Below are 27,939 nucleotides of genomic sequence, written 5' to 3'. Positions count from 1 at the left end.
AGTTTTGATTTAATGATCGGATTCAAATTGCGTTTTTTAAAAACTAGACATAATTTTTTCATACCATTTTATTTATAAAATTTATAATAAGGTGACAATTTGTAGATATTTAAAATTTTATAAGAAAATCTATTAAATCTAAAAGAATTTTACAAAAGAAAACTTAACTTTTTATGAAACTAAAGTATAAAATACAGCTTAATCATTAGTTTAGCAATTACAGAAGAATGATGTACATATACAATGAAAAATCGAATACCTTTATAACTGTAATTGTAGCCGTACTTTACTATGTAAGCTAATTGTTATACGATTAATGCAATAAACTCTGAAGCATAATTCATTTTCTTGAACAAAAAATTTGTAACAATAAAAATTCTAAAATATAAATCTATAATTAGCAATTATTTCAACCAGATACAGCAAAAAATCATTATATTTAATCGCAGAAAGATCCTTTTTTTAAATTCGTTAAGATCATAATATTTATGTGTAAATATGTTTATTATTTTATAATCCATGACGCTCAATTTTAAAAATCAATCGTAGTACAAGAAGCAGTTGAAAATTTGATAATTTTTAATGATATTTTTTTATGAATGCACGTGTTAATTTTCACGCCGTTTCCAATTTTTATTTCCTTACATTATCCTATTACCATGGATTTTTTTTCATTTAATATATCTTAACACGGAAGTAAACATTTTATGTTTCTAAATTCCAAATATGACTAGAAATCCAGCTATATAACTTTTATATTTCTTTCCTATATTCATTTAATTTATTTTTGGCAAGATTTTCTTCCATATAAATTTACGAAACAACTGATAATTATTGTAAAACTTACCATATTTTTCTTTCATATTTTTTTTGTAATTTTTAAGAAATACCAAGTCCTTTATCACAATAATCTTTTATACTTTTAATACTAAAGCATTTTCATCGGACACTTTTACACACCGTTCTTATATACAAAACAAGTACAACTTAATTACAAAAATTACAATTCAGTCATTCTAATAATGTCCATATAAACATTCGATACTTCGTACTTAATACAATTCTTCATAAATTGAATACTTTTGAAAAAATACAGTGAAATACTTTTTTTTAAATGTGAAACAAATTTAACAACCATGAAAATCTGATTTTCATTACTATATAATATTTTTTTAGTATCATAAAAAATCGTTATTAATTTTAATTTAAAAAAAAACTCAAGTAAATTAGAAGTGACAACAACAAAAAAATTAATTTTTTTTTCATTAATTAACTACTTTGAGAGAGATAGAGAGAAAGAGTTTCGATTGAAGAGTTAAATCAACTTTTTTGAAATGAAAATTCAACAAACTGAATTCAACAAACAGTGAAAAAGCAAACGAAATTAAAAATATTGAATTTTATATCAATTGGAATGTTCAATTAAATGCTTTACCACTGTTGATTTATGTGATAAGTAATGACTATGAATTTTTTTATCGCAATAATTGTATGTAATATTAATTTCATGTAGATCATGACTTTAGATGTTTGGTTACACCAGTTATTATTAGCAGATTGATATTTCAGATGATCTGTAAGCAAAATTTAATACACATATATCCGATTGATGTTAGTCGAAATTTTTAATCATTTGACTTTTACAATTCCCAACAATTTCACTGATAACATGGGATATAATCTATCGCAAGATGGTAACATATTTTTTTCGATAATCCATCCGAAAGCAACTCTTTTTCAGCCTAACGCCTAGGGGAAATGGTTACATTTTGCTCAGGGACTTCACGAAATATTGTATATACACTTAGCCTGCGACTTAAAAAAGACCCAGTAAACGTGTTCATCAGCCTCGGACACTAATTACACGAACCTTGGAAGTTTTCTCTTTTTCACGGCCTAGATACGTAATATAATATTTTTTATTTTTTTCGTGCTCTGAACGGATATTCAATATTTTTCAATTTATCCTATAATTTTGCTGTTATAAAATCTCGATATGAAACTTTATCAACCTTTTTAATCAAGACTCAATTATTTAATCATAAATTTCTTCATCTAACGATTCACAACCAAAAAGAATATATTTTTCTCTTGATAATGTAAATGAGCATCCCTCTGAATATTCTGGTGCAATTTTATCTATAAATAAAAAGAGACTTATTACATTTCTTTTAATGTTTATCATCCAATTAATCTGTTAGTTCAATTTACCTGGATGCAAAGATAAAGGCACATACAAGGATCCCATTACTACGTTCCAGCAGTGGGTGCCTAGACAGCCTTTTACTTCTAAAAGAGGTGCATATTCTGGAAAGACTTTTTTCAAATCTTGTCGCAATCGTAATTCAAATCCAGGTAAATCTGTATTTCCACCAGTCAAGAGAATGTGAGACAAACATTCCTTTTTAACGATTTCAGGAAGTCCTTTTGTGACTTCTTTGACTGCTTCAGGTAAATTCATGCTGACATACATGAGCTCTGGAGCTGTGTATAATTCTGATCCTAATGTTACTCTCTGTTGAAAAAAAATGCATTCGATTTTTAATTTCAATACTTCCAATAATTCGATCATTTTAATTGTATGATACATACCCAATCCCTTTTACAGTTAGCATAAGTATCAACTCTGATATCAATATCTACTTTATCAGGTTTGCTTTGTCCCCCTTTGCTGAATTTATCATATCTATTATGAAATTCGCCATCTTGCATATCCAATAAGAGCCTACAGCGTTCTTTCACAGTAGGGGAATCTAGATAAGAAATCGGTATTTCCTGACACTCCTTTGGTTGCCAATTCATTGCTTGTTTTAAATAATAAGCTACATGCCATCCACCAACAGGTATTATTTTCCAACAAGAAGGTACAACTCTATTATTAATTATAACAGCTACACTTGTACTTAAAGCGCCACTATCTATAACAATGCAAGTGTCTATTCCAATCATAGCACATGCAGATAGTGGTTTAGGTACTAAACATACTCTGTAAGTAACATATTACAAAATTAAAATATATTTTTTATCAAACCAATATTCAAATAGAAAATATTTTTACTCACTTAGCAATTTTGACTTCTTGGAATAAATAATGTAAAAGTTGTTTCCTAATTGATATGCTCATTCCTAATGGTTCACACAGCATAAGAACTGTATTAGGTTTTCTTAGGGTTTCAGTAAGACCCATTTGTCTAAATAAATGATCAACAAAATCCTTTAAAACTGAAAATGATCCATCCATAAGCAAAGCTTGAGCTGGATTCAATAAATCAATATTTGGTATGCCTAAAATTTCTTTTGTATCTGTGCAATAACCATTAATTAATTTCTGATGGTTTGCATTAAGATGAGGACAACAAGATGCATCATTAGGATGTAATTCAAGCCTCCTTTTTTCTCTATACAATTGTACTGAATTGCAGAATACACAGAATGGTCCACTGCGAGGCGGAAGTTTAGTAGACTCTGGTTCAGAAAGTTTCAACAATTTTACCAGAGACTTTTTACTGACGAATTTTCCTTCCAATTTTCTTCTGCAACTACTGCTAGGTGCACTCTGTGGAGGGAGTTGAGAAGGTACTTGTTCCACATGAGTCATCTGTTTGTTATATTTCGGGAAGCCAAGCATTGAGCAGTGTCTCCTCAACCCAAAATTTGGAGTTATAACCCATGTGTACTTATTGCCTATTTCTATGACTACTTTAGTGCTAGATCTTTCGGTGCAATATTTTTGGCATGTATAACCACTGCAGTAACAACATTTTGGAAACATATTTTCTGTACTTTCGTTGAGGGCCATCATCATATGTAGCCTGTAGCACATGGCTTTGAAACTGACGTTGATTACTTGCAGAGACTTGACGTCCGGAAATTGAAAATTTACTTTTGAAGTGAGCTGTAGCCATTTTAGTTTCCTAGAATATCATGAAAAAAATATAAATTGATCGTCGATGATCGATAGAAAAAAAAGCATTCTCGATGTAATCGAAATACTTTTTAGATAATTCTACAAATGGCGGTGAAATTAAATGTGTGCAAGCGTCGGTAAATCATTGAACGTCTTAATATTATTTGGCGTATTTGCAAAAAATACAAACAGCGAATATTTTAATTAATGAATAAACTTGATTTTATTCGTGCTATTCTTCAACGTGAACTACCGATGCCGTAAAAAGCTGTCAAAAACAATAAGTACCGCAACGAGCAATGCGCGTAAATTAAAAATTCGATGCAAATCCTAAGGCGCAAGACGATCAGGTCATAGAATCAAGGATCACGTTTCGCAGGATATAATGCGATTTCACGCGAATTTCCAGAGCTTATAACCTCAATGCCATTGACGCAATCAATAATTGCACTCACGTACTATGTGTACGCTAGTCTTTTACTATATATATGCAAGTACTCGCGCGCGCTACACACGTTACTACTCTACTAACGTTACACATACTCGTGCACTGGCACACATATAGGTATAATATGCATTGCACTCACCACAGATAATCCGTGTCCGAAGTTTTACGCAGGTATTTGCAGGTACTGCCGAAGGCAATGATATCAGGTACATCACACCCAAGCAAAATCTTAATCCAAATTTCCTCAGGAAATATGGCAGGATCCATGTTAAATGTCAAATCGTCGATGGACGTTTGTGTATCGAAATACGGGTATGTACCCAGCACTCACACACGCGCGAACTCACTCTGCAACTGCAACTGCAACTGCAACTTTCCACTCCGACGATCTCTATGCAAAATGCACATATAGAGCAAAACTCTAAATTGTAATAGTAGGGGCGAATTATAAATAAACACTACTCGGTCTTCTCGTCACTTTTGCCAAAAATTCCTCCGTTTACCTGGACCAGCAGGTATTATATTAGCGCTGCGTTTGAGCAATGCAGGTCGTTCACGGGTCGCGAAACGTGTGTGTCTGTGTGCACATACGAAGCCTACGTAGCTGGGTGGCGCGCTGCACTCGATCGCCAAGCACTGACTGACACTCCCCAAAAAACCTTACGCTGGGATATCCTTCACGCAGTCCTGTACTATGTGCGCTATACGCTTTCGTGCGACGTGCATTCGTACTCCGTGTATAGATATATAGTCAGGTTCAAGGTTACACTACGTTAATAAAACGTAGCTCGTCGACGACGAGGCGCGCCGCGCACTATGCACAGATATTTTGCGAATCTCTTGCACCGATGACGCGCTGCAAACTAAGCAGTGGCCTATTCTAGACCTTATCGCTTGCGCGCAACATCGCGTTTGCAGTTTACCATCAAATGTGTAAGCTGCTGCTGTTGCTGCTGAGCTGTGTCGAATACTAAATTATATGCAATATATAACGCGGTCGTGCTAACATTATATATTTATATATATTTTTTGCACGCGCATTCGTTAATGTTGGACAATAGAGATGGCGGGACTTGCAGTTTCATAGTTTGATTATCTGTGGATTTAAATAACTTTAATAATACTTATTTCAATATTTGAAAGACATTTATTACAAAACAATCAAGCATTCGTCATTTAGATACGAAAAACTTGTTAGGTAACAGTTTAACTTAACGATAAAACATTAATATCACTGATTTTACCTTATATAGGAACATTAGTGATCGAAAAACATGCATGCTACTTACATACTGTTAGAGTAAACAAAAATGTACTGAATAATTAATAGTAAAATTGATAATCTATACTGATTAATCTGCTTTTTCATTCAATTTGTCAAGGTTTGAAAATCGTAAAAAAATAACGTTCTTAGTACCTGCTTAAGACCGGAGAATAAATGGATAATAATACTGTTCTTATTTAATAAGTAGTAACTATTGTTCATGAGACTCCTAAAAGTGCATTGATGTAAGGATTATTACGAGAAATAGCTTGTTTCTTCAATTCTGCTACTTTTGGTAAGATTTCTTCTTCAGGTAGAGATTCAAATTCTTTACAGTTTTCCATGAATTCTTTGATGATTTCCTCCCCTTCCTGTAATATAAATGAATAGATATTTATTCAATAGACGAAACAGTTATTTTGGATATTTTTGAAAAGGAAATTTTACATACTTTAAGTACTTTATTTTTCTTTGCAGGGTCATCAGATCCTTCAAATACGATTCCTTGCACATCCTCAAGTTCGGCTTGTTTTTGTTTAGCATACTAAAGTTAAAAAAAAATTTAGTTAAGGGTAAAATTAATTTTAGTAAATTAATATTTTGTTTTTAAATCATACTTCAATAACGTCTTCTGGGAAATTTGCCATTTTTGCAACATGGATTCCAAAACTTTGATCACAAACTCCAGGTTTCACTTGATAAAGCAAGGTCAATTTTTCATCAACGATTGCTTTAACATGAAAATTTTTTGCAGTGGAAACGTCTTCAGACAGTCGTGTGATTTCGTGGAAATGAGTAGCAAACAAACAATACGCCTTGACTTCTTTCGCCAAATGCCTAAATAATCAATTCAATTAAATAAATGCTAAAATATTTTCATTTGATAACACTTACTCAGCGATAGCCCACGCAATGCCACATCCGTCATAAGTTGAAGTTCCTCTTCCAAGTTCATCAATAATGACCAGTGAGTTCGATGTTGATGTCTGTAAATCGAAAAGTGAAAATTTTTAAATAACAGAATAAGATTTTCTATTTTTTTTATTCAAAATTAAATTTTCTTTCTTACTCTCAAAATAGCTGAGGTTTCAACCATCTCAGCCATAAAAGTTGAAAGTCCTTTGATTTGACAATCATCGGCTCCAATTCTTGCCAAAATTGAATCAAGTACTGATATTGTTGCTCTTTGGCAAGGTACAAAACTTCCGATATGGGCCATCAGAACAGATACACCAACGGACCTTATGTAAGTACTTTTACCACCCATATTTGGTCCAGTAATGATGTGAAAACGACTGTCTAATATACATATTGCAATATTTTTATTATTCCAATTAAAACGATGTATTTCTAAATAATGAGAAAAGCTCACCTTTTGTAAAATGTGCATCATTGGCAATGTAATCAATTTCCTCTTGCAATTCTAAGCACGGATGTCTTATTTGAACAAGATCGAGTTCTTGAGATTCACTCGGTAACATTTTTGGTCGGACATATACTTCGCTTGCACATGATGCAGCTAAGGCGAAAGAATTAAGTACATCGAGAGTAGCAATAACATTTCCAAGATTCTTAAGTGGAGGAACGTATCCACCTAAAAGAATTTATTTAGTTGTACTCAAATACATAATTAGTGAATAATCAAAATAAATTTTATTTATGTATACCTGCAGTATCAATAATTTCAACTACAATACTTTTCTGTTGCTGAGTGTAAGCATTTTTTGCAGTCATATAATCTTCATTCAAACTTTCTAATTTTTTGTTCCTGAACCTGATGCCACCCTTTATTGAATCCAATATCGTGTAGTTCTTGCTATTCCTCAAAGATTTGTCTTCTCTTAGCGAACATCTAAAATGATAACCATGTTGTGGATTGGTTTCCAATTTGACAGATTTTCCAGCTTCCATAGAAAGATCATCGGCAACTTTGCTCAATAAATTCTGCATTTTTCTTTCTTTCTCGTCCATTTGAGATTTCAGTTCTGAAATTGAATAGTTTTAACGAATATTCAGTACGAGAATATAGAAAAATGTTATATTGGATGATAGTATGCAAAAATGCTACAAAATAAAATTTTAGTATGACAATTACCCTTTAATTCGTCGTCAAACTCAGCTTTAACCAGGAATTCTCCCTTATCAGCGGCCTCAAGATCGATCGTTTGCTCAACCATCTGCTGAAACTTGTCCATTTCTTCAAGATGTTCTTTTAATGGGTCCAAAAACATAGCTTTGGCAGCAGCAACGTTATTCAAAGATTGGAGCTTCTCTACCATGACTGGCATGTGGCTTAAGCATTGATAGATTCTGCAAAATAATGATATGCATTATAAGTAATGAAAGGATTCATCAATAAGATGTAAAATGTTCAACCTACTTGTATAAATCGCTCAACCCAGCCTTCTTTCTGGCTAACTTTTTAGCTAGCTGTTGCAAATCCGGAACCCTACGTAAGTGTTCCTCGCTCAAAGACGAGCTTAATTCAGAATCTTCCAAAAGAGCTTCTACGACATCGTGTCGCTCTTTGATAGGGGCTAAATCACGCAAAGGTTGTCTCACCCATTGGGACAGCAAACGCTTACCAGCAGCGGTACGGGTTTTATCGAGAATACCTAGAATACTCGATGTCGAGCTTTGTATGTTCGCTGGTAAATCCGTTCGAGGCTCCAAATTCAGGGCTTTGATGGCTGCGGAATCAAGGCGTAGGTAACGACTGCGCTGAATTTCTTCTATAGTGAATTGACCGCTGTTGCCATCGTCCCCAGTCATCTAAAAAAGTGAACCATTTTAAGAAAATTCCGAATTCGTGATTCAATTTCATTCATTTTCCAAACAAACTTCAGAGAATAAGTATTTGGAAAATACGGAAATTTGTTTGATATATCACGTTTTTGAACTTGACCCTGGTGTAAACGAGAAAGCGAAAAATCGAGTAAGCATACAAGAAGCGAGTACTCACATTTAGATAATTAATGAGAGCAGCTGTAGCTGACATTGCTAAATTCAAATTAGTCTGTGGTAAAGCTTGAGCGTTTTGCTGCTGTCCTTTTGCAAATCTGATAAGGAGATTTAAATCCTGGATTAATGAGTCTGTGCCGAATTCGGTTTTTTTCTTCATGGTTACCAGTACGTTGTTCCGCTCCATAATCTTAGCGTATTAAAATAATAATAAATTAACAACACAGTATAGAATCACAATGACTTTGGTAAAAATTTAAGGCTTACAGCTTTAATGGTTTGAAGATCTTGAGCGTTTTCGTTTGGTAAGACACACTCTTTAGCTTTGAGCGACACAATAAGCGCTTCGAGATCAATGAAATTTTCGTCATCTTTGAACTCGCATACGGAAATAGTCGATTTGACCATATCGATGCAACTGATACCAACGTGCTATTGGAGAAAAAGAAGAAAATGAGTTTAAATCGAATGATAGGTAAACAAGTCATCCTACCTTTGAGGAAGCATCACTGGAAGTTTTGACGGCGATTACGACGGCATCGACGGCCACATCATTGTTGCCGAAAAGTAAATCTTCAAACTGAGAAAGATTACCAGGTGAGCCTTTGTATTCGATTGTCCAATCTTGATTTTTGGAGGTTTTTTGGTTAACATAAACTTCGACTCTGTATTGCTTCACCAGCAGCAAATCACGCACGAAACTTTCGAAAGTATTTTTGTTGAGTATCACGCTGTCAATTTTGTTGTTAGCTGAAATATTTATTTTAAATAGATACATGAAGAAATTTATAGTTTTGTTTTATACAAAATAAGTGGAAGACAAACCTGGACCAATTTTCTTGCAAAGAGACGTGGTTTTGAAAACTTCCTCGGCTGCGAACAGAGCATCATCTCCGTGAAGGGAATAAAAGTCCGAACGATTGAAGAACCTCACGGTACTGCTCGGTTTCTGAAAAACATATCGTCAAATTCCCATTACTCACATATCTAAATATCAACTGTCGGAATGATATTTATGATCGCGAAAAGTCTAAATTTTTGCCTTCGTCAAAGTTAGTTATTCGTGGAACTTGCATGCAAGATAATTTATAGCTTCTGACAGCTCATACACTTTTGTCTTTTCACCCAAATGATACCAATAAAGCGTGCACAATGAAAATGTGTCAACGATATCAATGCAGGGAATTTCAATTAATTCATCGTTTAGACAACCATGAGAAAAATCTTCTGAAAATATTCAAGTTTATGTCAAGGTCTCTAGCAAGTTTATTATTATTACTCATACATTTCATTTTGCGCGCAAAACATATGTGTTTGTTTCATTTTGTATGTTATAATAATTGCGAAAAACGTGGCGTGAATCTTTACGGCGTATCTTTTAAACCGAATGAAATGTTTGAGTGTCTGGCAAGACTTTAAGAATAATCAATTTACATGGGACCGAAAATGATTGTAAAGCACATTATACGAGTTAACGAGCGATGCGCTCAAAACAAGGAGGGTCGCTCGCGTCGCGAGATAATAAATTGTCGCGAGGTCAAAAGCTCAACGAGACCATATGCTGTAATCTCGCAGTTTTTCTCTCGCTCTTTTTTCTTCTCATCGCTTCATTTGTGATAAAGTGCAAAACACGCGTGTGCCATTGCTATTGCTCGAGTATGACTGAAAGGAAATTGGACCGCGTGCGCGACGAAACGGACAATCACATTTTGTACTTATTCCATTATTTTTCCTTTTACTCATTCCGCGTTAATTCTAAAATGTCTCAGCAGCCTCTTCACGATAAAAAAACAAAAAGTCAAATGGGACATGAAACATCGCAAAACGTAGCTCGCTCGATCGCTCAAGTTTTGCATTAAATCGCGTTCGCGAGAAATAAAAATTGATGATTTACGTAAAACTTCCATTTGAGGTGCAATATAATAAAGAAGATTCGATTAACTATTTCCGTTTTAGTCACGTCGGACTATGATGTAAAGATATTATGCCGTGGCGTGCATACGTTTTATTTTTGGCCGCCACGACACGTGTGGATTTCATGAATAAATTAATCGATTACATTGTGGTAAACGCGCGATCTTGATTATTCTCGTATTTTAATTATCATTTGACTAAAAATAAGAAAATTTGCTCCAGATGCTGCGCACGTTGCGCGACGCCGTATCTTCGCTTGACAAAAGAAATTTTTGGGAAAATACGCGTCGATCAAGGCCACGCAGCGAGCGCGAGCGCAAGGATGTTAGTCGAGCGTGCATTTGACGTGGACTATGCACTATCCACGACGCGCAGGGTGTCGATATTGCCTTACTCGCTGTACAAGAAGAAGAAGCACCAAGGCCTTAGAAATTAGTTTAAATAGCGTAAAAAAGCGATCGACACTAGAAGCGTAAGGGGATTTAATTAATCCGCTTTTGCAAAGGGATGTACATTCTAATCGTTACTTGAGTTTGATCTAAGAGCTTCTACAAGTGAGGAAGTTTTGATTTCAGTTTACTTTAAATTTTGTTTTATCGCGATATCGAAACCAATGTTGTTTTGAAAATAACCATGTTTTATTTGACGTGTTTGACGAAAATTACTTTCTCCAGATTGTTCTGCGCAAAAAAGTCAGCGCTAATAGGTCAAAGATCAAGTACAAAAAGAAGAAGGAAAAAACACATGGCACTAGTGAAACAAGAAAAGTAGGCTATCGAGTATACATGAGACATTTCTTTTAACGAAGCGTAAACGATACCGGCTGATTGATGTTTACGAATAAAAAGGCGACTTTATTTTTTGTCACTTTTCTTAATCTCAAATGCTCGCTACACTTTTCGGTTTCGCTCGAGAATAAATAAACCTCTTATATTCTTCGCAAAGTTTCATATACATTTCACGATCTAAAATTTATAATACTATTCAAAGAAACATTGGAATAATATTTGTTTCCATGAATTGATTTGACTAATTCTTAATCTCTGTTTGTTTACACTGAGCTCGATCGTGCCATTAAAAAAGGGTTAATTATTGGATTCTCGTCGCAGATACGCAATTGTTTACCTGTACAGGCGAATAATATTGATGATATCACGAAAGTTTGAAGGAAATACGTTTTCACGTAGTCGCAGGCCTCGAATCGCGACGGTGTATTACAAACATCGGCAAATTCCCTTATTTAGGTGTACGTGCGAGTGTGTCATGCTACGGCTGCTATATATATTCACAATCGCTCGAATATGCACAGAAGACACATTTCCTCTCACTCATTTATATTTGCATCCTTTAGCCATGATTTTGCTCGGTTAAACCTCAAGGCTGAGACTCTCGCATTTGTGGGTGCGAGAATTTCTCTCCGGTGTAAATAATTTGCCCTTACTTGTTTGTCGAGCGAAGAAAAGGCATTAAAGCGAGGCTGTTAAATTCAAATGTATTTTTTTGTCCGTATCGTGTCCAAAATATATCGATGAGAAAAAAATGATAAAAAGATGCTAATTTTGGAAGCGCGTCTCAACTAGCGCACAACAGCCTTTGCACGATCAAAGTTCGGTGATGCATCTTACGTATTGACCGAATCGAGTAAAGTTTCGTCATTGGCGCGCTGCTGTTTTTCCAGCTTATAGAATAAAAATATATCGCAGAGACTGAGTAACGAGCTTGACCTTATAATGTTCACCCGCGCAGACGTACGCACGTATACGGGCTGTATTAAAATACACGTATGACTTATGTATATCCATTACGCATCTCGCTTTTAGGTCTCGAGTGCCAAAGGATCGGAAGAAACGCGAGGCGCTAATTATTTCGATCTGGAAACCCAATTTTACCCATGTTATTTATAAACACGTGTCCATCGCGCGAGCCTACAGATACAGAGGCGCGCGTTACGATACGCTCGTATTTTCGGCGAGAGATTAACGATGGAAAAGGAAACCCCACGTTTTTTCTTTCTTTCTTTCTTTGCTTCGTTCTCGCTTTCTTGTTATTTTTTTACTTATAAATCTCGAGCATTAAAAACGAGTTTGGACTCGTGTAGGTCCGTCCGATTCTTCAAATCGATTCAAAACCACAATATTTTTGCTGCTACATGGCTTATAATCCGGTGCTCTCGTATAGTACAAAAAATAAGAGTCTATTTTTTGCACCCCGATCCCGCGATTTAAAACGAGATACGAAGAGTCGCTTGTATATATTATAAAACGCCGACGCGCACGGCGTCTTTCGAGCGTGCGGCAGCATCGCGGCAGCATCGCCACCGTCATCTTCGCGTTATTAGTCGAGCGGCGGAATTGGGCCGGCGCCGCTAAATTGTCCACACAGAATAAATGGATTTCATTAGAAGTCCGTTTATGTATACAAGCCGATGATAACGAGAGTCCAATCGTACACGCGCAAAAGCATATCGGCATCATCGAAATGTCTTGAGCGCAAATTGAGTTAGTAATCGTTTGCTTTTGTGCAAACGAATCGAGAGAGCTTGGAAGGAGAAGAGAAAAAAGAGAGAGAGAGAGAGAGAAGAAAACCTTCAATGTCAGGGGGAGGTAACGACGCGTCAACGTGTGCGTGTGCGTGAGCGGAAGGAGGGGTTGACAGCATAAATGATCCGCTGCTGACCGCCTGACTTACATGTCTGCGCATCGTTTCGGCCGAGTGTGATCGGTATTACATTCTATATATAAATAAGATAAGAAAGTTCGCAGCTAAGTTAGTTATAGTTGGCTAGGCAGTAGGCGCGTAGCTCGACGCTCCTCGGAGCTTTTTTATCGCGCTCAAGCTCAAGCACAGGAACGATTCAGGTACTGAAAGGGGCAACCGTTTGGGATCGTCTTTGCGCCAAGTTTTTACACGAGTGATCGTCGCTCGACAGAGTGAATTGCATGCTTGTATTAGCTCATAGTGAAAGTGATCAAAAGTTCAATTTTATCGCTATTTATTTTTTTATCTAATTTGAGTTTGAAAAACAAGTGCCAAAGTAATATATTTCAAGAATTGGTGAGAAATAACCGATCTTTCCTTAAGGTTTTGAGAAGTATTCTTCGGAAAATCGTAGAACCTAATTTTTAAATTCTAATTCTCCGTTTTTTCAAATTAATTGATCTTTTTAAATTTTTATGAAAATCATTTTGAAGTGCGATTTAATATTAAAAATTAATAACTTCTATTCAAATCTACTAAAATTTCCATGCGCTTAGGTGATCAATTTTCATTGTGATTCAACGCTTGATTCACCGATCTAAGCCACAGATGTAGATTTACCTTTTTTGGTGAATTATATATAGCATGCATTATGTGACTCACTATTTTCAAATAATAACAGCTCGCATTACGATCAAATCCAGTTTCGCAGAGCTTATTTGCAAATCAGATGTTTTTAAAGGATTTTTTATAAGAAAAAAGAAACAATAATAAAAAAAATTATAAATGGCATATCATTTGGATGCGATTTAGCGGGGTTTTTACGCTTTTGAATTGTTTGATCGAATATATTGTGACGCGAACCGGAAATGAAAAATAAATAATCTTATACAAATAAATAATCCTTTGTATCGGTGGTTTTTTCAAAATAATTTTAAGTACTTGCAAGTCAATAACATTAATAGTATTTAACAATTAAAATATTTCAACTGCGCGATTAAAATGTTTTATAATTTTTTAATTTTTTTAATTATTTTATTTCATTGATTTCATTGATCTTTTTAAAAAATTAATGAAACAGAACTGCAACGTTTGAATCGATTTTAATTTATTTTTACACATTAACTTAAAAAAACAAAATATTCTAAAAAAGTGAAAAACTACAGGGCCGGTTTTAGTTGAGTTTTGAAATTAATAATTATATTATTGATAATATTGAACGAAATTAAATTCGATTACTCATTACACGTGTAATTTTATAGTAGGCTTTTGATAATTGAAAAGAATGTGAAATAAGAGGTAAATAATGGTTTTTCAGAAATTCAACGTAACGAGAGCGAGACACAAGCGAAAACATGGGGAAAGTCGCTTGGCTGTTGATGGGCGCGCTGCTCGTCCAGTCGGCCCTGGGAGCGCCGGCAGCCTGCAACGAATGCGTTGGTGACGTAGAGTCAGTTAACTCAGGCTTTATGGGCGGTTACAGGTCTCATAGCGCGAAAAGCTCATACAAGGCCTCGTATCGTTACAGCAGCAGTGGAGTCGGGGTGGGCAGTAGTAGCGGCAGCCGCCGACTGATGGACGGTCGGCGCTTCATGGTCGGCGGCGGCGGTCTCGGCTCGACGGGCAGCCGTCTCGAGAACTTTGACGACTCGAGCGTCGTCGGGAGCAGCGGCGGAAGCGGCATCGGCTTGGGAACCGGACGCTTCGGCATGAATCTCGATCGCGCCGGCACGTGGAGAGACGAGAAGCACTACATCACCGACGACGGCCGCGGCGCCGCCAACTTCAAGGCCGGCCAGACCGTGTTCGACAACGGCTACTCCAAGTTCGCCTCGTCGAGCTGGCGCTACGGCAGCCACGACCAGAACGCGCGACTCTCCAACGCCGAGGTGGTGAGTGCCGCCGAGTTCGAGCAGGAGCTGCAGAACATGCGCAGCCGTATCAACTCGTTCATGGGCAATTTCAACGTGGACTCGGGCGCGCTCACGTCCGGCCGCCTCGAGAGCTTCAAGACGAGCGCCAACCTCATCAGCAGCGAGATGAATCGCGTCTGCGACAACTTGGATCACGGCAGCGCTAGATATCGACAGATGCACGACATGCTCGAGCAGTTCAACCGCGACGTCGAGCAGCGCCAGCAGCAGATGGAGCAGCAGCTCTACCACGAGTCGAGCGTCTCCTCCATGAGCAGCAGCAGCTACCAAGGCTCGCTTCGGCCGACGGTGCCCGCAAGTCAGTTGGCGCCGGTTCAGCAGTACCCCGTCAGGCCTCAGATCGACCAAGACAGGATCGCCCAGCAGCGCGTCGAGGATCAAATCACCAGCGTACAAGATCAGATCAGCACGTTTTACTCGACCTTCAGCTCGCCCGACGTCAGCCCACAGTACCAACAGGAATTGAACGGTAAAGTCGATTACTTCATGCAGAAGCTCAACGACTTGAGTTTCGAGGCGCAGCAGCACGAGTCGGTCAAGGTGCGAATCGAGAACGTCAAGGGCCAACTGGAGCACTTCGTCAGCCAGATTCGCAAGCGCATCGGCGAGCTCGAGCAGCGAAACCGCGAAATGGAGACGAGGCGCAAGGAGCGCGAGGAGCAGCTCCGCCTCGAGAAGATCCAGTACGAGAAGAAAGTCCGCGAGTTGGAGGAGCAGAGGCTGCAACTCGAGCGCGAGGAGGAGACCAGGAGGGAGCTGAGACGCCAGGAGGAGGCTCAACTGAAGATCAAGGCCGAGGAGGAGAGAATCAGACTGCAGAAAGAGGAGGCGGAGAGGCTCAGAATCCAGCAAGAAGAGACCGAGAGGCTGAGACTGCGCCAACAAGAGGAGGCCGAGAGGCTGAGGCTCGAACGCGAGGAAGCCGAAAAAGCGAGACTGCGACACATCGAGGAGGAGAACGCGAGACTGCGACAGCTCGAAGAAGAAAATTTGAAAATTCAGAGAGAACGATTGACTGCGCCGCAAGCACAGGTGAAGCCAGACTTTGGCGGCCATCACGGCTCCGTGGAGATCAGCTCCTCGTACCAGCACCAGTACAAAGGCTCCTACAACTCTCAGAGCTCGCAGGGCCGCTCCGGATCGTACATCCAGCAGCCGAGCCAACCTCTGATCCAGCCGCACGTGGATCTCACCGCCGCCGTTGGCCGACTTCAGCAAGATCTCAACAGGCTTCAGAGCGAGGTGAACAGCTTCAACGCCTACTCGATGCGTCTGACCTCGTCTAACAGTCAGAACGTCGTGAGGGAGGCCGAGCGCGAGGCCGAGACGATTCGCGAGAGGCTGAGCAATCTCTGCGAGACGAGCGGCCGTTATCAGAGCGACAACGTCCACGAGAGCGCCGAGAAGCTGAGACAGCACTTCGAGGACTTGTTCATCTCGTTCCAGAACCAAGCCGCCAACTTGGTGCAACAGTCCGGCTCGGCGCAATTCGGTGCCGCCGGTGAGTACTCGTCCGGCTCGAATTATCAGAAACTGGGAAGGATCTCGGCGTCGAGGCCAGCCAGCGGCAAGTTCGAGTACGAGCACTCCAAGTCGACCGAGGTGGAGATCGGCAACGGCTCGAGCGCACCCCAGCGCTTCGCTTCCGGGGCGAGCTTCAGCGGCCAGGGCACGTTCGGCGCCAAGCGCGACGACGAGTTCACCACCGGTCTGATCGATTTGGGTCAGGGCTCGTCCTCCTCAGCCTCGGCCTCCGGCCAACAGCAGCGTCAGCAGGTCGAGTGCGTCGAGGCCTACGCCAACCAGCCGTGCCTCAACGAGTCGAGCCGAAGATATCGCAGAGACGTCGGAGGTAATGAATAATGGGGAGAAATCGACGATTATCTTTGCCGACGATCTCACAAATATAAAAGAAAAAAGCAAAAACAAACATAAACGAGCACATATTTTGTAATGAATTATTGGAGGGCCCAGACATTTGAGAACTTTTTACTTAATTGGTTCATCAACCTTGAGACATTTTTTTATAAATATCCCACGCTTATTTGTAGATTTTTTTTTAAGTTGCAGTAGAAACTCTTAGTTGATACAACCCTAGATGACCAATATGTTGCAGAGTTTCAAATGTTTGTGAGCAATGAAGACAATATAATAAAAAATTGGGTTGCAATAATAATATGTCAAATGCTGACTAATATAATAACTAATAAGAAGAATGCGCTTTTGAAAATCCAATATTTATTGTATAAAAAGCTTTTTAACTTCCTCTTAGATGTATAAGGTGATTATGACGAGTCAAATATCATCGATTTTCATCTTGTATTTTTTACTTCAAATACCTCAAGTTTGAGATGATATTTTTTCTTTTTTTTTAATGTATAGCGTATGTAAACATACGTTTGTAAGTAGCAGTGGAATTTAGTTTGCACTGGTAGAATGGCCATAATATACACTTTAATAAGCAATCATTTTTTAAGACCATATGTAATGTAAATACAGAAAAGATTTTATATTCCTTTTTTTAGTCGTCATTATGATTATTTGATACTACGCAATTTTATTGAACAACTAATTTGTAATTTTTTATGAAATAAATAAAAAAAGATTAAATAGTAAATATTTCACTAGTCATTATCACTTATTTTGACTACCATTCATCCATGGACGCTCTAATCAATAAAATGTTATTAATTTGCATTGCTTGCGTATTATTATTGTTTCTAAAATACATCTAATTGTTGTAACCTGTTCTTCCAACTAAATATTTGAATATGCTATCAAATTGCTAGCAGTGCTTAGGATTTGTTATTTGATGTTTATTTAAAAACTAACGCTCAGCTAATTTCATTCAGAATTAATTAATGCTAAGTGACATAAATTAATTTATAAACCGCACTAAAAAAATTTTTCGTAAAGGTATATGTCATAATATTTTACGAAAGCGCACAATTATTATGTTGCAGTATATGATCCCTACAAAGAAGATTACCGCCAACGCGATCGACAAGCACCACTTGAGAATTTTTCAGCCCGCGATCGTATTCCTGATTATAACTCTCAGTACCCTAGATTAGAAGATTACAATCCATACACGTATCAACAAAAATCCGATAACGATCGATTTCCGCTGCAGTTCGATCGGCGCTACGTAGACCCAAGGCCGATCGAAGGGACAAGAGCCAATCGAAACTTCGGATTTGACCTTGAATCTCAACGTTCTCGACGCAACGATGGACAGAGACTATCAGCGTTGGAAATCGTCGAAGAGTCACCCGCGGCTTTGGAACGCTTACCAAAATCTTTCGAATACCCGTCGAATCGAGAATTAATGATCGAAAAGCCGTTGAAAGTTCAACCTATCAATGAAGATTACAGAGGGTTTCAAGAGGAAGCAATGCTTATCGATGACTCAAAGAGACCGATGCCACTGACTCATCAAGAAATGATATGGACCGATAGAGAGCCTTCGAAAATGTATGGTAACTCAAGATTAAATGTCGATGTAAACGAGCCTCGAGTTTTACCGGTTGCGGGGTTAATACAACTAGAAGAAAAACCAGAATCATCGAGATTTCACGATTTTAGAATTGAAACCAATGAAAAACCAAATGAAAAATCTATTCTGCCAGAAGCAAATGTTTCTCAGAAAGATCTAGTGTTAGACCAAAATCACGAAAATCCATCTTTCCAGCAAAGAGGATTTTATGATGAAACCAAAGCTGATACTTATCATCCTGGAGGGGAATTTAACTTAGAAAATAGCGGATTCAATGGCGAAAATGAACGGAGAGCAAGTTTTTCACAAACTACTGAAAGAATAGAAAAACCATTTTCTTATAACAAAGAAATAGACAATATCAATTCACAAACTGATAGGCCGAGAGGAATTTCCAAACCTGAACAGTATGGTAAAGTTTATGATGATCCTAGTCATGCATCGATGAATTCTTACAAAATTAAACATCCAGGAAGTCATTACATTGATACTGCTAATATGCAAGAGCAGCGTTCACAAGATTATAATTTAAAAGCATCAAAAGATCAATTACAGAGTTCTACTCAAGTTGATAATCCATCTACCACAGAATTCCCCTTTCACTCAATAATAATTTTACCTTCCACTGAAGAACCAGAACCAAAATTACCCAGTCAAATCAGACCTTGGCATATTAATCATTCCAATGAAAATAAAGAAGATAAAGGACCTCAGAGAGGTGATATATCTGGAAATTCAGAACCAACAGAGAAAATACTAGAGATACCAAAACATTCTCCTGAACCATTGAAAAATCCTACAACGTCAGATCCTATTACTACATCAACAACTACGACCACAACCACCACTACTGCAAGACCTGAAGTTGAACAGATAGAAACCACAACTGCAAGGCCTCGATGCCAATCGTTACCATGCAGACCTAAATGCCACAGCAGTGGTTGTCGAGCAAATTCTCAAGACCAGTTTGGTGGAACATTCCATATTAATCATCATCATAATTTTTCATACACTCATAATTTAAATTATCATGGTCAAATGAATGAAAGAGAACAAATTAATCAACGAGTTCAATATCCTTTACATGAAAATAACGATAGATATATTCAAAGGTATCAAGAGCACCACAGAGGAAGATTTGAATTTCAGCATCATCGCCCTCCACTGGAATATTTTGAACCATCATTTTATAAACCACAAAGTAACTTAGATAGAATTATTAATTTTAATCAGCAGGTTAGGAAGCCTACGTTTGATCATAAATCTTTTCAAGAGCAATATAATCAACACCATCAATTTTCTTTTAATCATAGAACTGAGCATTATGTAAAAAGTGATTCTACCAGAAATATTGAAAAGCCACAGTATATTGACACAAGTTCATCTTACCATAGCACATGGGAATGAAAAAGTCAATAGTAAATAAAATGTAACAATAATAAAAGTTGAATTGTTGCTCAATAATCTTATTGTATTTAAAAGAAGTGTATGAGTGTATCTGCAAAAAGTTACTGTTAATTTAAATTGTTAGACTGAACTAAACATAATTAGCTTGATCTAATTTTTATCTAGATGAGAAAAATTGAATAAAGGACCCTTAGACGAGGGATTACAAAAATTTGTGCAATGTAAAATTCTCTATAATAATTGATACTTCCATCGCACTTACCACAATTGAATGAATCAGTATTGCAAAAAATGAATGAAACTTACCTCCGGTAAATTTTGGAAAAAATTCACGAAGCCCTGCTGGGCACCGGCATCTAAAGTACAATAAAAAGATCATAATTTACCACTCATAATGTAGAATGTATAAAATTTTTGCCATAAAAACGAACCCATATCAAGTATTTTATGTTGAGCAGCAGCCATTTTTGTATAATTTATTGTAATTCGGATGGTATCTTCAGAGAACAACAATTCAGTCGGAGTATGTAAAAAACGTGCTTTGTTCGAAGGATTTCTCCTTGGGATTATCCCGCAGCCGGCAGCAGTAAGGTTGCCTTTGTTTTGTCTGTTTGTTGCGTAAAGTTTCCCGCGCGTAAAGCTGAAACCGGGTTGGCTGATCTTATATAATTCTCAATCGAGAAAGGAAACAATGTAGCAAAAAAGAGGCAAATTCAAATTTTGTTTTATAATTCATAATTTCTAATTAATAATACCTGTACTCACAAACTTTTCAAGTGATTTTAAATAAAATTATTAAAATATTTTTATTGATTGAAAATAAATTTGATACATTGTTTTTGTAAATTATAAATCAGTTATTTAAAATTTGTTTTATTTACGTTATTATAAGTACTTATTAATGCACTTAAGAATATCCATTTTTATGTATTACATCAATAAATAGAATATTTAAAAAGATTAAACATCAATTCAATCACAATTTTCTCTTTTTCCTCCTAATCCTCTTAGTACGAATTTCATTATAATCTACGAGCTAAGTATAGTCAGCCGTTTACTATGTTATTGATCTTGACACACGATATAAAATATACGCACAAGGTAAAAACTTTTTTTTTGAACTCTTTAAATTAAAAATAACGGAATTTTAAAATCACGTTGAAGATCAATCAGTCTGAAAAAAAACAAAGTAGTTATCTTTTCCTTCAAGTTTTTATAAAAATTATTTTTCGATTACTTAAACTGATTATCCTCAATAATAGTCAAAACTTGATCAGTTGATATGATGCAGTAAATTTATACACAGCACTGTATCGATGACAGCTTTGTAAAAACTACGATACTAAATTTTTCATAAGGAGTTGATACATCGTTTTTTGTTTATTCAAGCTTAAAAATATAAAGTAACTTATAGTAGTTTTTCATAAAAAAAACATTCTTTAAAAAACCATTGCGTTCTATAATTGTTAAAAGTTGATGTAGTTATTTAAAATCTGGCGCTCAAATTTGAATTGGTTCATCGTGCTAGCAGAATGCCGCACGCATACCATCACGTACACACGGCCATGTGCTGCTTGCCGCTCGAGTTTAGCTTGAAAGTGTCCACCACGCTGTGACATCTACAAGCCATACAAAAGTTCATCTTTTTCACTAAATCAGTCAATTCCATCGGTTTATTAATAAAAATAAAAATAAAAATGAAGATTAAAAAGCGTACTAACTCCGGGCCAGCAAACAAGAATCAAAATACTGAAAAAGGAAAAGACTATAGAAAAAAAAATGCTGAGAAAAAAAAAGAGAAAAATCAAAGTGTTGTGAATAAAAAGGAAGAAAATCAAAGTGTTGTGAATAAAAAAGATAATAAAAATTTGAGTGTGACAAAAATGAAAGCTTCACAAAAAATAGACAACAATCCTAAAATCATGAATCGTAAAAAACAAAGAGAATTTTGGAATCTTCCATTGAGAGAGCGAATGATGAGCCATTTGAAAGCTTCTCGTTTTAGATTCATCAACGAACAATTATATACTAATGATAGTAATGCAAATAAAAAATTATTTCAAGAAGATCCTAGTGCCTTCTATGCCTATCACGAAGGCTACAAGAATCAAGTTGAGAAGTGGCCAATGAATCCTGTTGATGTTATCATTAAGTCATTATTAAAAATGTAAAAATAATTTAAAAATATTTTTTTTATAGAGTTTTAAAATTTAATAATCATACTTCAACTTATTATTTTTTGCAGGCCAAAAGAACATGTTATAGCAGATTTTGGCTGTGGCGAAGCTAAAATAGCTGAGTCTGTACCTCAAACCGTCCATTCATTTGATTTAGTTGCAGTAAATGAAAAAGTCAAAGCATGTGACATTGCCAATACTCCTCTCTTGACTGGTCGCACCAATGTTGTTGTATTTTGTCTTTCTCTTATGGGTTCTAATTTAAACGATTATATACTGGAAGCTAACAGAGTTCTTATTCAAGGGTAAGACTATAATTATTGCATTAAATATTTAGATAAGATTAAATTATGTAATGATTACTGTAATATAAGAAATACTCAATAATAGAATAAAAATTGATAAAATGATTTGAATTTTAGTGGGATTCTCAAAATTGCAGAAGTTGAAAGCAGATTTGAAAAAATTGAAGATTTTATTCATCAAATGAAATCATACGGGTTTGTTAATACATGGAAGGATTTATCACACAATATATTTTATTTTATGGACTTCAAAAAAACAAAAGATGTGTCAAAAACAGATGCCAAAAAGTTGCCTAACTTATTACTAAAATCTTGTATGTACAAAAAAAGATGAGTCACTTAAAAAATGTAGTCGATTTTGTATTTTTTTGTTAATAAATTTTATTAAAAATAAGTTTCTAAAAATAAACTTAACTTTATGTTATAAATTTTGTATTACATCATAATTTGTATCATACTTTTCCAATACATCCAATCTCCGGAAGTATTGATATTTGTGTATGACAATTTAATGTATGTGCTTGCTTGAACAACATATCATTTCTTTAGATATGTTGATCTAAAAAGCACAAAGAGTTTTATCTAGATAAGAAGGAAAGCGAAATAATGATGTTTATAAAAAAACCTTCATAGAAAAAAATAAATTTTTATTTTGTACACTTTAGGCTATGCCTTCAAATTACAAAATACTGCATTTTTTCAACTAAAAAAATTTACGCTTTTTACATGAAATAATTATATAGCAAATATTTAATCTATTTTCTAAAAAAAATATTTCTTAACACCATTAAATTTCAAAATATCAACATATTAATATCACAGTAATAACGAATAATAAAAAATAACTAGTCTTCAATAAGTAAGTAGATGGACTAAATTTCTAATCCATCTAATACTTCTTCAACTTCATCTCTCAGATTCTCCACTTTTTCCATTAAAATTAACTAAAAAGAAATTGATAACTCTCAATCAGGAAAATCAATTCAAATATTATATTAATTTTCAACTTACTTTAGCAGCTGAAATGATTTGGGAGACCACTTTTTTTGACAAATTGTCAATGTCATTCATTAAATCTTTGGGTTTAGCTTTAGCAATAGATTGTAATGTTTTGTATCCTGCTTTGTAAAGTTGTTTAGCACGACCCTGAATAAAGAAAGATATTTTATTATATTTTGCTTAGAACATGAAAAAATTCTAAATTATCTTACAATTTTAACATAAGGTAAATCCATCAAAGGTTCCAATTCTGAAGCACAACAGTATGTTAATTTTTGACCAAAAGTTGTTAATAAATCACTATATGCCCAAAACTCATCTAATTCTTGGCAAAATCTAACAGTTGAAGTTGCAAAAGAGGCAGCTAAATTTAATAAATTTTGAATAGTGCCGCGATTCACTTGATATTTTTGAGCAACATGATAGATAGATTTTCGATTCCATAATTCATACAGCATCAGAGTCACGTAAAATCTAGCTACAATTCTATTGTCTACATTCTGTGAAAAATTGATTATTTGAAATCTCACTTTCAATTAAGAGTAAAACAAAATTATTAAAAAAACCTTAGGTGTGATTCCAGCTCTAAGTCTTTCAACAACTGCTTCATTAAGACCTAAATATCTAGCCACTTGCATCTGATGTGGAGGTAAGGACATCATCTGAAAGTGTTTTTATTTTAAAATAAGATTTTTTCTGAAATAGTTTAATTTTAATGTTGACACTCACAACATCATGATAAACTGTTCCAATTGGTTTTACTTGACTAGCAATGTCATAGGGAGTGATTAAGTATAAAAGATGGAGGTGGTCAATAATCACTAAATTGGCTGATGCTTTCCTTAAATCTTCATATAAAGTATGGGCAGTATTTAAATCAATAGAGCCTAGAATTGTAGATAGATTCAAAATATAAGAAAAGCTAAATTTAATATATGGAATGTAATAAAAATTGAACATACCTTTCATAGCAGCTTTTCCTAAAGGACATAATTCTATTTCTGTATCATTGACTAGTTTAATTATTGTTTTCGTTGGTTTTTCAATAGGTTTGGATGGTACTTTCATCTCTTCAAAAATATCATCTATTTGTGTTGGATAAACAACTGTTGCATCTAATTTTATATAAGTTCTACTTTTTTCTTTTTGCTTCACTCTGAGTACACCAGCTTTTAACAAACTAGCAAGTGCTTTATCTGCTATTTCTTTAACATTAATCCCTAAACGATTTTCCTGTACTTTCAAAAGTGATTTTGAAACTATTGCATGAATATCTTTTCGTGTATTGGCAATATTCAAAAGAACTGAACTTATTATCAAGTTATTGATACCCCTATCAATATCTTCATGGAGAGAGCTTGTTGCTGCATCCATTTTGGAACGTAAGAGATCACTCACCTAGTCGGTAGTAGATTATGTATTAAAAGTTAATTCATGACAAAAAATTGTGTTGATATAAATACCCAAAAATAAATTTTTTAAGTAATAAGTACCAGCATCATATCTTTTTTTGAACAAATTAAAATACTTTCTCCAATTTCACCTAATCCAGCTCTTCCAGCTCGTCCAATCATTTGTTTATAGCGACTTAAATTCAGGAATTGTGAACCGACGTATGGAGATCGTAAAATTACCTATATACAAGTTAAATTTATTTTTTCATTTTTCTGATGAATAATAATGAAAAAATCTTACTCTTCTTGCAGGAAGGTTAACACCTGCAGCCAATGTAGATGTACAACAAATGACACATAATACTCCAGATTTAAATGCCTCTTCTATTAATTTTCTTTCTTCACCAGTCAACCCAGAGTGGTGATAAGCAACCCCATATTTAATAGTTCTGCTCAATATTGGGCAAATTTCATTGTTTTCAGTTTGGAGAGCACTTAAAAGTTTTAGCTTCTCCTCTGATCTATGTTTCTCTAATGAACTGAAAAAAATTGGATTTCCATTATTTCATATTGTAGTAAATATAAAAATTATTATTATTTTTTTTTTATACCTAAATAATACTTGTGTCAACAGTACAGCCACATTTTCACAGTTTTTTCTAGATGCACAAAAAATTAGGCATGAATCTTTAGGTACAACATCCATAACTAAACCTCCTAAAAAATCAGGATCTAATTGACGGGCTCTTTCACTATACTAAAAAAATTTAATTGTAACATAAGTAACTTTTACAATTACATCTATAAAATTAACTTACTGGATAGTTAATAGTTTTTTTATCAGTATAAATTTCTTCAAGTCTTGAATCAACAAGCCATATATCAGTTTCACATTTAACATATTCTTTGATATCTACTGGCCTAAAATTTTTTATGTATAACTCTGCCTTTAAAAATGATGTAATTTCTTCTAAATTGCCTATTGTTGCACTCATCCCAATAATATGAATATTACCTATGAAAATAGTGCTTATCAAATAAATATGATTTGAGAACTAATTCAATTAATAAATAATACATACTGTTTGAATGCAATACTTTTGTAAGTAAACATTCTAATGTAGCTCCTCTTCCTCCAGTCTCACCCAATAGATGCAATTCATCAACTACAATCATTCCTATCTAAGAATAATAAAAAGTTAAAGAACTTTTTATTTTTAAAAATTGTCATAACAATTTGCATGTTACCTCTTCTAGCCTGTTCAATTCAATTAGACAATTAATTATAGTTTGAGCTTTTTCTATTGTACAGATGTATAAACTATTTTTCTTTCTTCTTTTTTTTGGTGGATAAGTCCCTTTTGCAGCTGCATATTCTTCGATCAAGAAATTAAATTCTAAAGCAAATGGAGTGATTGCTTGGATCTGAAAAAATAAATTTTTTGAATAAAATTTACGTAAATTAATTGAAAAAAAAAACAAAATCTAACTTTTTCTTGGACTAATGCAACAAATGGCAACACAAACATAACATTTTTTTTGTTGCAAATTATTTCCTTAAACATTAATATTTCAGCAACCAATGTTTTTCCTCCACTAGTTGGTAGAGCATAAATCAAATTTTTCCTCTCCTCGATAGCTTTCATTTTAAGACATTCATCTTGCCAATCTAAGAAAAAATGAATCAATTTAATATTGATATAATTTTATCAACTATCTGTAAGAATGATATTAAAAATAAAATTTCTCACCATAAAGTTTATCTATTCCTTTGTATTTTTTGATTGAATTTTTTAAAATTTCTGGTAATCCATAAAAATCATTACTTTTTTTTAAATTTGTAGCATTATTCGATTTTTCAAGACAAGTTTTTTTCTTTGGCGGCTGTACGAACTTTTCTCCAGGCATGTCAAAAAGTTTGGTTTTTAAAAAATTGACAGATGCATTTAACTCATCGGCGACGTTATTGTTGTACTTTATAAAGCTGTCCTCCAACAGACAATCAGCCGCGTTGTCGCTGCAATTACTCGGATCGTCGTGCAGAGTTTCGTCCAAAAAGAATTTGGATTCGTTGAATAATTTACTTTTGCCATGAGCAATGCTGTCGACATTAGCATCAACTTCGAATTGATCGAATATAGTATCGTCTAATGAAAGTAATTCTTGAAGTGGATCACTGTCTTGAGAAGAAATAAATTTACTGCCTTCAAGATTTGCAGAGTCGGTGTGCGTCTTCATCATATATTCCGGAGTCAACGGCACTACGACATCGTCGAAATTCCAAGTTGAAATATTCATGTGGTCGCTCATTTTTCACGAGGTGTTTCATTGATGAAACGCAGAATGATTATTATTTATTCTCACTTTTTGTCAAAAACAGCGGTCACTCTTATCACGTTTGCACAGAATAAACAGCAGACAAATTCTGTCCAAACAAGTGTAACTGTCTCCTTTAGCTCCGTGAGCCTATCGAGATGCGAATACAGCATTCACGTGATTGTATTGAGCAGGCAAAGCTTGCTCACACGCCAATCGTTGCAATTCGGTTTGAATTCGAATTCTAGCTGTCGAATCGAATATGGTCCAAGCTAAGTTTCCTGGAAAATAGGTCATCTCAATGTATCTATTTACAAGAGCTTCATTACATGCGCACACAAACGATTTAACACAATAATATTTACTTTTTTTTCGTAAAAGTCCCAATCTTATTCAAATCAAACAACAGTAAACAACTCCGAATAAGAACTTTCTACTGAGAACTGTCAAATATAAGCTTATATGCCCATAATATATGAAATGCAAAGCCAAAGACTTTCAAAAAATAAACACCGAAGTATATATTCACTCACGAGTCACGACGGTTATTGCTCAAACATTACGAACTCTGGCGAAATTGCAATTTGAAATCATTCTGCTGAGCTCTGCGTGAAAAATAATTGCGCGAGTCGCGACAGTCGCGAATTGAGGTTATATGATGCGTTGTTCAGCAAAATGTGACGTCAGGTCAGAGAAACAGACGATTGTATTACAGACTAC

General features: G+C 35.3%; 5 protein-coding genes across 8 annotated transcripts; 2 read left to right on the top strand and 3 right to left on the bottom strand.

The window, feature by feature from the left end:
• Nucleotides 1-1,284: 1,284 nt before the first annotated feature.
• Nucleotides 1,285-5,325, bottom strand: LOC106650389. Its single transcript, XM_014368360.2, has 5 exons — nucleotides 4,495-5,325; nucleotides 3,063-3,914; nucleotides 2,593-2,986; nucleotides 2,212-2,515; nucleotides 1,285-2,139 (listed from the first exon to the last, which is right to left on the bottom strand). Exons 1-5 carry the CDS (start codon nucleotides 4,620-4,622, stop codon nucleotides 2,036-2,038), a joined length of 1,782 nt encoding a protein of 593 aa, XP_014223846.1. The 5' UTR covers nucleotides 4,623-5,325; the 3' UTR covers nucleotides 1,285-2,035.
• A 157-nt stretch (nucleotides 5,326-5,482) lies between these two features.
• Nucleotides 5,483-20,805, bottom strand: LOC106650580 (DNA mismatch repair protein Msh2). The gene is made up of 15 exons (XM_014368685.2): nucleotides 20,460-20,805; nucleotides 20,335-20,384; nucleotides 9,406-9,529; nucleotides 9,074-9,330; nucleotides 8,848-9,012; nucleotides 8,582-8,770; nucleotides 8,000-8,391; nucleotides 7,715-7,929; nucleotides 7,287-7,604; nucleotides 6,992-7,213; nucleotides 6,689-6,918; nucleotides 6,514-6,605; nucleotides 6,237-6,456; nucleotides 6,071-6,163; nucleotides 5,483-5,990 (listed from the first exon to the last, which is right to left on the bottom strand). Exons 1-15 carry the CDS (start codon nucleotides 20,491-20,493, stop codon nucleotides 5,838-5,840), a joined length of 2,754 nt encoding a protein of 917 aa, XP_014224171.1. The 5' UTR covers nucleotides 20,494-20,805; the 3' UTR covers nucleotides 5,483-5,837.
• Nucleotides 13,143-20,471, top strand: LOC106650579 (trichohyalin). 4 transcript variants are annotated; one of them, XM_014368684.2, is made up of 4 exons: nucleotides 13,144-13,352; nucleotides 14,510-14,641; nucleotides 14,723-16,977; nucleotides 18,089-20,471. In XM_014368684.2, the coding sequence occupies exons 2-4, from the start codon at nucleotides 14,547-14,549 to the stop codon at nucleotides 20,026-20,028; spliced, it is 4,290 nt and encodes a 1,429-aa protein (XP_014224170.1). In that variant the 5' UTR covers nucleotides 13,144-13,352; nucleotides 14,510-14,546; the 3' UTR covers nucleotides 20,029-20,471. The 4 variants fall into 4 exon arrangements, with proteins under 4 accessions (XP_014224167.1, XP_014224170.1, XP_023317311.1 ...); XM_023461543.1 differs by having other exon boundaries at nucleotides 14,720-16,977; XM_014368681.2 differs by having other exon boundaries at nucleotides 13,143-13,352; nucleotides 14,510-16,977.
• A 1,048-nt stretch (nucleotides 20,806-21,853) lies between the features above and the next one.
• LOC106650442 (ribosomal RNA-processing protein 8) lies at nucleotides 21,854-22,852 on the top strand. The gene is made up of 3 exons (XM_014368430.2): nucleotides 21,854-22,195; nucleotides 22,274-22,510; nucleotides 22,628-22,852. The coding sequence occupies exons 1-3, from the start codon at nucleotides 21,912-21,914 to the stop codon at nucleotides 22,842-22,844; spliced, it is 738 nt and encodes a 245-aa protein (XP_014223916.1). The 5' UTR covers nucleotides 21,854-21,911; the 3' UTR covers nucleotides 22,845-22,852.
• Nucleotides 22,853-23,136: 284 nt separating this feature from the next.
• LOC106650559 (helicase POLQ-like) lies at nucleotides 23,137-27,817 on the bottom strand. Its single transcript, XM_014368645.2, has 15 exons — nucleotides 27,585-27,817; nucleotides 26,655-27,500; nucleotides 26,394-26,572; nucleotides 26,152-26,328; nucleotides 25,986-26,085; nucleotides 25,722-25,918; nucleotides 25,515-25,660; nucleotides 25,205-25,442; nucleotides 25,003-25,143; nucleotides 24,472-24,907; nucleotides 24,239-24,396; nucleotides 24,076-24,171; nucleotides 23,722-24,009; nucleotides 23,522-23,656; nucleotides 23,137-23,454 (listed from the first exon to the last, which is right to left on the bottom strand). Exons 2-15 carry the CDS (start codon nucleotides 27,211-27,213, stop codon nucleotides 23,383-23,385), a joined length of 2,922 nt encoding a protein of 973 aa, XP_014224131.1. The 5' UTR covers nucleotides 27,214-27,500; nucleotides 27,585-27,817; the 3' UTR covers nucleotides 23,137-23,382.
• Nucleotides 27,818-27,939: the final 122 nt, after the last annotated feature.

Source organism: Trichogramma pretiosum, unplaced genomic scaffold (assembly GCF_000599845.2).
Source record: "Trichogramma pretiosum strain Unisexual culture from Peru unplaced genomic scaffold, Tpre_2.0 scaffold4, whole genome shotgun sequence".
NCBI classification, from domain to species: Eukaryota; Metazoa; Arthropoda; class Insecta; order Hymenoptera; family Trichogrammatidae; genus Trichogramma; species Trichogramma pretiosum.
The sequence above is the reverse complement of the archived record's forward strand: the minus strand, read 5'-3'. Positions and strand labels throughout refer to the sequence as shown.